We start from the raw sequence: 11,277 nt of genomic DNA, 5'->3' as shown, positions 1-11,277 counted from the left end.
CCTCCTCCTCCTCCACCTCCTCTACCAGAATGTTCCTCTCCTTTACCTCCTGTGTTTTACTCCCCCGTTCACCAGTCTCCTCCCTTTTCTCAGCCATGCCCTCTTCCTTCTTTCATCAAACTCTCTGCGGCTCCTCCTCCTCCACCTTCATCTCTTCTTCCTCCCCCTCCCCCACCTCCACCAAATCCTCCTCCTCTCCCACCTTCATCCCTCCCCAATCCTCTCCCACCTTCATCCCTCCCCACCCCTCCTCCTCTTCCTCCTTCTCCTCGACCTCCTCCTCCACCCTATTCCTATGCTGTCCGGCATACCTCCCATCATGCTCTGGTGTCCACCATGTTATCATCAATCAACTTCCCTCCTCCTCCAACTTCCCCTCCTCCTCCTCCATCTTCTCCTCTTCCTCCACCTTCAGAACTCTCAGAACTGCCAATTGCTGACCTTCCTCCTCCTCCACCACCTCCTCCTCTTCCTCCTCTCCCCACAACCCTCCCCCCACCAGACCTTGGAAATTCTCCAAACCGCCGTTTTAAATTGGCCACGCCCCCTCGCCCACTGGTCACTGCTCAAGCTTTGCAAGGCGTCAAGCTTCGCTCCGTCAAGAACCAGGAAGCCCTGCTCACGAGCATAATGCTAGCCAGTGTGACATCAGGGGATGCTACACTCCAAGCTAACGCTAACCGTGCTAATACTATCAATGATCTACCAGGCAAAGAGGCTCGTGCAGACAGTGCTTTGCTGGCTAATGCTAATCTTGATGACTGGGCCAAAAGTGTCTGTGATCTAGGTAGCAATGAAGCTAACATAACTAGTGCTTTAATGGCTAATCCTAGCCTTCATAGCACAGCCAGCGCTGATGCAAAGCAACCTGGATGGAAAATAGCAATAGAAAGTGATGCGAGGACACCCAGCGATGACTCGGTGTATGCTAATCTTCAGAGCCTACGAGGCATTGTTGCCAGCCCAGCTAACCAGAGACACTCTGGGTCTAAGCTGACCAATGGTGAAACTCCTCAAGACATCCGGTACAATGAGCGAGACAAGGAAGATTCAAACATGTATGTTACACTGGAAAACAATCCAGCCTCCAGTCCTGATAGTCCCTGGGTCCGAATGTCTCATGATGCTGACATCAACACAAGTATCCAGTATCCTTCTTCGCAGCAACAAGAAGTCACAGATACAATGTCAGCAGATGCTAAACTAACTGAGCCGGCAAAGAAGCTGGAAAACCCTGAGGATGTTTGGCACACAGATTCCTCATACTGGACCCTTTCTGGAACAGAACAAGAGTCTCATAGAGAAAGCAGAACAGAAATAGAGACAGTTGACAAGAATAATTCAGGAATGTGGAATCACAGTGCAGCAGATGTAGATTTTACAGCATATAGTGATTTTAAACAGAGTGACAGGGTCTGTAAGTCGGGTAGCCCCATGAAGCTTCGCTCCCCAGAGAAGCCGGTCCTTCCAAAGAAGCCGGATCTTTGCATTCTGGGTCTCACGCCGTCCCCTGAGGCCAGACAAGGACCAGTTGGATGGAAGAGCAACGGACAAATCCCAGCACCTTCTCCTGGGTTCAACAACCAATCACAGCTTCCCGTTAATTCCTCTTGCTCACCTTCGCACACACACCTGACCCACAGTATCCAGTCGCCAAAGCACTTGAAATGCACCACTGTTGACAAGTCGACTGCCGACATCGTCGCGTACTCACCTGCTGGTTCTCCTCACAGGCAGAAGCCACCGATTCTGCACAAGAAGCCAGATCTCTCATTGGCCTCACCCAAAACAACCAAACCACTATTTGTGTCTAGAAATACAGGGGAGGCATCCAAAGGTACCTCTGGGACCTGTGGAACCCTGACTCAGAGCACCACAGGGACCCGTAGCACCTTAGGGACCTTGGGCACCTCTGCATTCGTGGATACCACAACAGCTGAAAACACCTTAAATGGGACTGTGGGTACCTATGTGAACTGTGGTACCTCAGAAACTTGGGACGCCATGGAGACCAGTAGCACCTTAGGGACCATGGGCATCTATGGGAACTGTGGTACCTCAGGCATCATGGGTATCTCAGAGACCTGGAGTATCATAGGTTCTCCCAGCACTATCAATGGGACCATGAGTACTTTGGAGAACTGTGGTACCTCAGGAACATTGGGAACCGCAGAGACCTGTAGCACCTTAGGGACCATGGGCATCTATGGAAACTCTGGTCCCTCAGGAATCATGGGTATCTCAGAGTCCCGAAGTATCAAAGGGACTCTACACTATGGTACCTCAGCAACAATCGGAACCTCAGAGACCTTTGGGAACTCAGGGGCCCATGCTGCTACTTCCACCCAGACAGGCAGCGGCAAACCTGGAACAACAGACCCCACTAGTGCTGGGATCATCCAGACAAGACTTTATAACGATGACAAGGAAACATTTCTTAAGAGGATGATGAGGTCATCGCTGGCTGGAGAGGAAGAGGACGAGAAGGAGAGGGTGAAGGAGAGAGGGATGAAGATGACAATGATGATGCCATCCACCACTAGGAAGAAAGACAAAACAAGAAAGAGGAGGAAGAGGAGGCCAGGCAGACAACTGCTAATGATGTCAACAACAATGAAGCCTTCTCCCTCTTCATCATCATCTTCGTCTTCATCATCTTCATCCTCATCTGGAGACGAACGAGATTTGATGAAAGAGAGAACGATGCAAACGAGGATGATGAAAGTATGTGATCAAGACACAAGTGACTCTGAAAGCTCCTGCACTCTGATTGGTCAGAGCAAGTACTCCCTGAGCAGTGCGCTGTCCACCGACAGCCTGCGGGGGGAGCTGTCTCTCCCAGACCTCCTGATACAGGAAGAAGAGGAAGAGAGGAGCGTGGTGGCCAGGGAAGCAGCAGACAGGAGAAGGCAGGAGGTGAAGGAGGCCAGAGGACCTCCAGATGGTAAGTTAGGTTTACAGAAGATGCTCTTAAGGCTAAAACACAACGCAACTAATCTCTCCTCATCCGTTGTTGTTCACTGCGATAGTAAGAGACGACCCTGGATATAAGACAGTTTGGTCTCTTAGTCGGAGAAGGGAGAACCTCGAGTCAGACATATAGACTTGTGGACTTAAAGGGCTTGAATTGACCTGGTACTTCCCTCAACAGAGAACCGGGATGTTTGATTTCTGACCAGCTATGTACATCCATTCCAATCAATGTAGGTTCACGTAATGTAGTTTTTGGGGGGCAAAATAGGCCTTCTTTGCAGCTGTTATTCAAGGTTCAATATGTGGTGTAATTCAGTGAGAAAGCTGCCTCTAAAATCCGGTCTTTACAGAGCCCAACAAGCATAAGCAAGCTAAATTTTCTGCCTATTTGTACACATGAATAAGTATTTTGTTTTTATAGAGCTAGTAAAAGTTGAAGATTACAGACTGTGTTGCAACGCAGGCTGCTGAGTACAGGGACCCTTTTATTCTAATTCATGTGTGACTAAAATTAAAAATACTCGGTTTAAATTTTCTCTTTGTTTCTCCGTCCAGCTGATGTGTTCGTCAGTGTTTCGGCAGATCAGATGTTTATCTCCGGTCGACCGCGAACCACAGAGGATCTGTTCGCTGTTATCCACAGGTAGGAACACACAAACACAAACATAAACACTGTTACCGTAACAACCAGTCGATCACGCTCTAATCTGTCTGCTTGATTCATCCTTCTGCCTCGGTGGAGCAGTGCAGTGTGGGAAGGCACGGCGTGAATGCCCTCGTAGGCAGGGTTTGGCAGCAGGTAAACCTGTGATTGGTCACTGGATGTGTCATAGATGGAGTTTAGTTCTTGACCCTTGGTAGGTTTAATTAGATCACCAGTTACCATGTCCCCTTGCTCCGTCCTTTTCCCCAAACAGGAAACTTTATTTGTTGTCCCCTTGTTTCCCTACTGGTCGTCTGTTTTCTATATTTCCCCAAATAGTACACTTCTTCCTTGCTCTGTCTTCCCTAACAAGGGTGCTTCTAGTTTTGTTTCCTTTTATTGAAAGGTTCCTACCTCTTTGATTTCCAACAAGGACCTTCCTTCTGCCCTAAATAGGGCTGCATTAATAAAATCACAGCTATGGTAAAATGTGTGACAAGACAGCAAATGTAGTTTTGAAGTGCTGCAGAGATTCCCTGGACTACAAATCTTGTTTTTAAGATGCAAGAAAATATGTTTGTTTGGTACAAACTCCTACAGATGTCACATTATAATGATTTAACAGTATTTTCAGTGACAATTGTGACGCTGAATCATATTGCAATCACACTATCAAAATAATCCCAATACGATCAAAGCTTCATTTAAACCATATAACTATTGTTAAACATGCTAATGCTATCCACGATCTACCGAGCAGAAAGGCTCAGACACCCGGAAAGACTCACTTCACACAAGAAACCTGCTAGACTCCACCTTATTTAAAGGGGAAGTCAAGGCAGGTAAAAGGTGCAGTTATAAATCCAACAGAAAACACAAAAGTATTATCGGATTACGTGTTTAATCTGTAAAACACTAGATTACTGCAGTAACTGATAGCTGCAGCCCTGTTGCAGCACCTGCTTCTATGGCCGACGCTCGGGAGCAGTTTGACAAACCTTCAAGTGTGTGACTGGTCTTTCTGTGTTTGTCTCAGGTCTAAGAGGAAGATGTTAGGAAGAAGGGACTCCGAGGACGACCGACATCATTCCTCTTCCTCCTCCTCTTCCTCCTCGCCTCCGGTCACCCCCACTGACCCCCCGTCCGGCCCGACGCGACCCGCAACCTTCAAAAGTCAAAGATTGTCGAGGAGCGAAAGCTTTAAAGCTCTCTTGCTGAAGAAGGGTAGTCGCTCCGATTCGTCCTCTCGAATCTCTGCTGTCGAGCGGCTTTGCGTAGTTTCTTCTCCTGCAGCCGCCACCGACCTCCAGAGTGCACCGCCGCTGCACACCGCCCCCACAACCCACGCCTCGGACACGTGTCACATTAACACCCACCTGACTCAGGATGTCCCGGTGTCGCCCTCCTCTCCGTGTCCTCAGAAATCCTCCATGATGCTCAGATGGAGGCAACAGGATCTGATGCACAACCACCTCCTCCTCACCTCCTCCTCCTCCTCCTCTTCCCCCTTCTTCTTCCTCTCCTCCCCCTCCGTGCGTCCTCGCTCCCTCACTCCACCCTGCTCTTCCAGCAGACGCTTTGCTGCTCGCTGCCACCTCTACGCCGCCCCCATGACCGCCATCTTTGAAGTAGAGAGCGAGGAGGAAAAGGAGGAAGAGGAGGAAGACGACGAGGTTTTTCTCGAGTCTCCAGGAGCTGAAGGAGAGTTGAGGCAGAGATTGGTCGTTTCTTGATGGACGAGTCAAAGGTTAAAACCCTGGTTTCAACAGGAACTCAACGGAGGGTCGCTCTGATTCTAAACCTCGTCCTCAAATCCAAAGACCAATAAAATCCTACCTGAATGTGACGATGTCTGGGTCTCCTACAGATCCTCATCAGGTTTAAATCTGGGCTGCCTCAGCAAACTGAACTGGATCGGACTGAACTGGATTAGACTGCGCTGTATCGGACCTCATGGCGGTCTGGGGCATTTAAATGAATGTACTGAAGCACACTCTGATAAAGGAAATGTCTTTAGTCGCTACACTGATGAGTCTAAACTACAGAAGCCTGAAAAGGACTGAATTATTCTTATTTATAAGAAAACAATGTTAATCTCCAGTTAATGTACTTAAATTTATTATATTGCCTTTGTATCTTTGCTTGATTTAGCTTTGTCTTTTTTTACTACTTGCGTAGATACTGAACATTTATTATACGTGTTATTTTGTCGTCTCTCTGGTTTAATGTAGCAAACACAACTTATAACCAAAGACGACATTAGTTTAAATCTGAAACTGATTCGAGATCTTGACATTAAAAACTGTTTTTCTTGAGATCACAGAGTGAATGCTACAATAAATAATAATAATAATAATAATAATAATAATAATAATAATAATAATGTAAGTTCTTATATTTTAAAGTTTTCCCCAAAGTTCTCTGACTTTGTTCTTACAGATAAAGATAAAAAAACGTTTACAAAACTAAACAATGACCCTTCCGAAGCCCCGCCCCTTTTTGGTAAGCCTCTGTCAACTTCCACCTTTCCTGTACTTAGATATGCTACGTGCTAAGCTAATCTATGTTGAAAAGACATTTTTTGAAGATGGTTAAAAGATAAAAGACATTTTTCTACAGAGCAAAACATTCATTCGTTAGCGAGCTAGTCTAGTTACATCTAAAAGCTATTGTTAGCTGGCTAGCTAGCTAATTTACATCAAACGTTAGCTAGTTAGCTATGGTTTTGCTAATGTTAGCTTACTTAAGATGCAGGAAAGGAGAAAGCTAACCGAAGCGTGTTCAACTGCTATTGGAGCACAGAGCAAAAAGGGGTGGGGCTTAGGAAGGATGAGTTCTAATGATATCAAATCATTGATCGCTATCATTTTAATATTCTGATATTTAATCAGCATTCTGCTTCTATTGGCTTTAATTTGAATTGAGCTGTTTCTGATTTGACTCTTTCTCTTTTTTAACACATTATTCTTCAAATTAATCTGAATTAATGTGGAATATTTACACAGTTATAACTAATAATTTGTGTACAGTCCCTCACATTAAATCTCAGTTTATCCCCATAAAACATATACATCTGGATGCATTTTATTATTATTATTATCTCAGCAGCTTCGGTTCTGTTTCACTTTGACTCCACATGTACAACTAAAGTCTGTTTTTTTACTGACTGTATGATTAATAAGGGATATGTAGTTTGTCCTGTACTGTAAATAATTCATCTTCTCCTTTCTGCTGCTGCTGGATCTTTTCATGGAGCCTCAAATCTTTTTCTTTTTTTTTTAATTAAACACAGTAGCAGATAGTAAGACGACGTAACTTCTTATGGTGGAACTTTAGAAACATAATAATCTTCTTTGTGCGAATGTAAGAGGTTCAGATTTACTCTATTAATCATAAAATAAAAACCATTTAACTGGAATTACGAAGGCAGAATGAAAGAGATCAATAAGAGAAATTCTGAATGAAAAGTGTTTGTATGTAACAACTGGAAGCATTTAAATAAAGGAAACTGAGGAGATGGAGAAACGAAGCAATAAAGAACAAAATATGATTATTCATTTGATTTATTGTCGGTTTGAACACTATAAATAATAACATACAGAACATGAATGAATCAATTTTCTACTGATCAATTACTCTGAACAATCTACCAGGGTGCTGTTTGTACCTCTGCCCACTGGGTGGTGCTGTGGATCAATTCTGGTTCTGCAGGTGGTTCAAAATCCCAGCTTCTGGTCCCTGAATTGGTTTTAAGGAGGTTTAAAGGGTCTTTCCAATGTTCCAGCAATTCTTTATAAGGTGTGAGAGTGTTTAAAAGTGTGAAAAATGTTCTTCAAGAGTCTCCAAGCGGTTCTAAGGAGTTCAGAGGGTTTGAAGAGATCTTGTGCAGGATTAAGAGGATGTTCTTGAGATGTAAGGGTTTTTGCAAAGAATTCAACTTGAATTAGCTTCAGGAGGCTCTTTAGGATCCCTCAAAAGTTTATGGGGATGTTCCAGTGGTTCTTACGAGGTTGCATGATGTTCCCAAGGTTCCTGAGGGGGTTTTGGGACCACTTGAGAATTATATAGGATACATTAGGAAGTTTCTGAGGCCCTTGAGGAAATGTGAGAGGTTCTTTTGATGTTCCAAAGGCAAGAGGAGGTTCTTGAAGGGTTCTGAAGGAGATTATAGGGGCTCTATAGGTTTTCACCGAGGTTCCAGGAGTGGTTTTAAGGGGTTGTGAAGGAGGTTCCAGAGGTTCTTATCTTGCTTACTACACCCACCCACTTTTATGAATCAGATTGATCTGTGCTCAGATTAGTTTGGCTCACTAGTTTTGTCTTTAATAAACTCCCATAGAACCCCCATCACACTGTCCTACTGAGATATCGGAGAGAACAAAGAACCGGGTTGTCCCTCGGACCGCCGACGGCTGCGTAGATGTGTGTTTTTGGGTGGAAGAGGTCAGATGAAGCAGTCAGACAAACATCAGTATTGTCAGGATGATGCAGCAGTGTGTCTGTCCTGGAGGAATAACAGAATATCAAGTGTTTATTACTGAGATTGTTACGTTTTTGCCTTCAAACTCCAAAAGACACAAGACGTTTTATTTATGAGGCTTTTTATTTATGCCGGCCTGGTTGAGGACTGAAACCGGGACACGTGTGGCTGCCGGCGAGGACGCCGAGCAGCTGCCTGGTGGTTAGTTTGGTGTTTGGGGACAGAAGGATCCAACACACAGAGAGAAAGTTATTAATTTAATTCAGTTTTGAGGACATTATTTCAGGTCAAAGGTCAGAGGAGTGAAACAAAGATGGAGGACTCACACCTGCACACACCTGGTGTTGTTTTTGGCCGTTCACACGTGGGTAAGAATTTGGGTGAATGCCCTGTGTGTGTGTGTGTGTGTGTGTGTGTGTGTGTGTGTGCTTTTCTGTTGCCATGGTAACCGTTGTGTGTGTGTGTGTGTGTGTGTGATAACACTAAGTGAACCTGGCAGAACGGAACGCTTTCACTGAGTGTGTTTAGTTTTTCTTTCATCACAATCGGACCACTAACATGTTTTTATCTGCTTTATTCTCCTAACAAATGGTCGTTCTTTCTTCCCGTCGGGCCTTCTTAAAGTCTCAGCACACTTCAAACAGAGTGCCTTTAGCTTTGTGTAACAGCGTTTGAAATCCAAAGAGTTGAACAAAGAACAAAGCCGAGGTAAAGACTGTCAACAGTGAAAGACTGAGACATCAAAACCTTTATTTAAACGGCATTTTACAGGAATTTATACGGAATAGCAGAAAGAGTTCTACTGTATTTATAACTTATTTTTACAATGTACTTTTACACATAAAACATCTGATAATCATTAAAGATTAAAGGTGCTTTCAGTGATGTTCTGCTGGGCTTTAAGATTACTTTCCCCAGTAACTTATATTGTAACTAATTACTAATAAGTTAACTCCCAAACAATCATTAATCACAACCTTCCTCCTGTTGAGCTGAAATCCAACCATCCAATCACATCCTTGGATCCATGTTTGTCATTCATCATTAATTAATTAATTCATCAATCATTCATTTGCTTTGAACAAATAAAACTGGACTTTAATGGTCGTCAGTCTGAGTAAGTGAGTAATAGGTAAAGTAGGACTTCCACATAATGTTCCTCCATAATGAATGTGTGAATCAGTTACCTGCTGCAGCTTTAAAGCTCCACCTGCATCCAACAATATGTATGAATTATTATCAGGACCCCGGCCGAGTCTGAGGCGGTCCAGAGGAGGGCGGCACCAGGAACAGGCCTGGATCCGTACGCGGTGGAGTTAACGGCCGTGAGAACAGTTGCTCTGACCTGCATGAATAAACAGCCTCTGTGGGAGATACAGGGCGCCATTCCTCCGCACGCCTCCGCTGTAAGCCCCGTGTAAATACAGGTCCAAAACATGATCACTCACATGTACATATCTGCTGCACACACACACACACACACACACACACACACACATTCCTGCTAAATCCTGATCCGCTAAATCACCGCTATTACCAACCTTTTAATGTGTAAATGTGTTACATTCACTGTCCGCACACACACACACACACAACAACCCACACACACAACAACGACGCATACACAACACAAACACACACTCTGTTCTCACGTTTCCACCCTTATTTGTTCTTCTGCTCTATCGATATCAGAATCACTCAGCTTGGCTCTCGTGTTTAGGTTGTAATAAAAAAAATGTGTTGTGGTGTGTGTGTTGTGTACGTTGTTTCTCATCTCTGTTGTTATTATGTTTATTTATAATACTCTCTCTGGTTTCCAGTGCAGGTGTGAGGACAGGCGGGCGTCCGCCGCATCAGGGCCCAATTCCGGTCGAAATTAAAACCTAATCAAATTGTAATTCACTATCATGTAAAATAAAAAATGGTAAAAAAACTGTGTAGAGAACTCTTAGATAGTATGATAACTCTGGAGAATCTATCCATCTAGCCGCATCGCTCACAGACTGCCAAAATCCTCTTCTGAAACTTCTCTTTAGAGTCAGGGACCTCCAGTCTTATGAATTAGACTCAGGTAATTCCCGAGCTCATCTTGTGGGACTCCATGGACCTTGCCTGGCACCTGGACTCCTGCTTTACCAGCCACTGGAACCTTCTCCTTCCAGAAAACCTCTCTGATTTTAGACATGACTCCTTCTGGACCCTTCAGGTAAACCCCTAAAAGGTTCTCCAATGATCACCTCCCTTCTGCTTGGTAGTAACCGTTTTATTTTACATAATAACCTTTTAATGTTTAATATAACTGGATATTCTCTGTCTGCGTATCGACGTGTTCTATAAAGAGTGTTGTTCCCAAAACGCATTAAGCCCACTTTTATATTGATATCTGTCATATTGCAGCAAGTTAGATGGTTATTGTCCAACTATAATAGTATCGAGTTACTCTCTAGTGTTTGTCTTGGTTAACAGCAGGAATGTGCTTGGCAATTAGTCTCAGTCGCGAATTTGTCATATTGTAGTGAGATATTATGATGTGGATGTTAAAAAGTTTCGCTAGCGTAGTAATCAAAAATCCCATTATGTGTGACAAATGACAAGTTAATATTGCTTGGTTACACTGATATAAACTGAATTTTGGACAGTTATCCAATGCTGTAATGTACATGATAAACACATTATTCGAACTCTCATCATTATAAGATTATCTTGTCAGTTATAACTAACTGATCCATTAAAGTTAACAACTAATTTTTACTGTTTGTCTGATAGTATATCATCTTTATAAAACTTTTAAACACGCATAGAGTTTTAAGGTGCACTTGTTACTGTAAATGGAATGAGTGTTAGGAGAGCAGGAAGAGTGAGAGGAGGCCTGGTTCAGTCCGACCTCATTATAAGGAGGGGTTCAGGTGAATGACTGTAACTACAGTCATTAGCACACTAACATTCATGGATTACAACATTAATTTTCATTTTACTTGTTGTATTATTTGTTGTGTTTTATTCTGAGAATCGCTACAAAAGGAGAACCTGTCAGTATCAACTATCTAATGCAAACAGTTAAACTGATCTGTGTCATGTTAACTTGATATCGATCAATAGAAATATGAAAATATAGATTATAAAGGTGTTGCCTCCTGATGTCAGCCTGCACGATCTCTTCCTCTGCTCTTCTCCTCCTCCC

The 11,277-nt window shown here is 43.6% G+C and overlaps 1 protein-coding gene across 1 annotated transcript; it reads left to right on the top strand.

The window, feature by feature from the left end:
• Positions 1–446: 446 nt before the first annotated feature.
• Positions 447–7,137, top strand: LOC118340080 (uncharacterized protein YMR317W-like; the record flags this gene model as incomplete). Its single annotated transcript, XM_035677938.1, is given in 3 exon segments — positions 447–2,944; positions 3,529–3,616; positions 4,653–7,137. Coding segments are annotated over 3 exon segments (3,283 nt in total), but the record flags the coding sequence as incomplete, so codon positions are not given.
• Between the last annotated feature and the right edge of the window lie 4,140 nt (positions 7,138–11,277).

Source organism: Morone saxatilis, unplaced genomic scaffold, assembly GCF_004916995.1.
Source record: "Morone saxatilis isolate NCDOM2014 unplaced genomic scaffold, NCSU_SB_2.0 Contig6, whole genome shotgun sequence".
NCBI lineage: Eukaryota > Metazoa > Chordata > Actinopteri > Moronidae > Morone > Morone saxatilis.
This window is presented reverse-complemented; position numbering and strand designations above follow the sequence as displayed.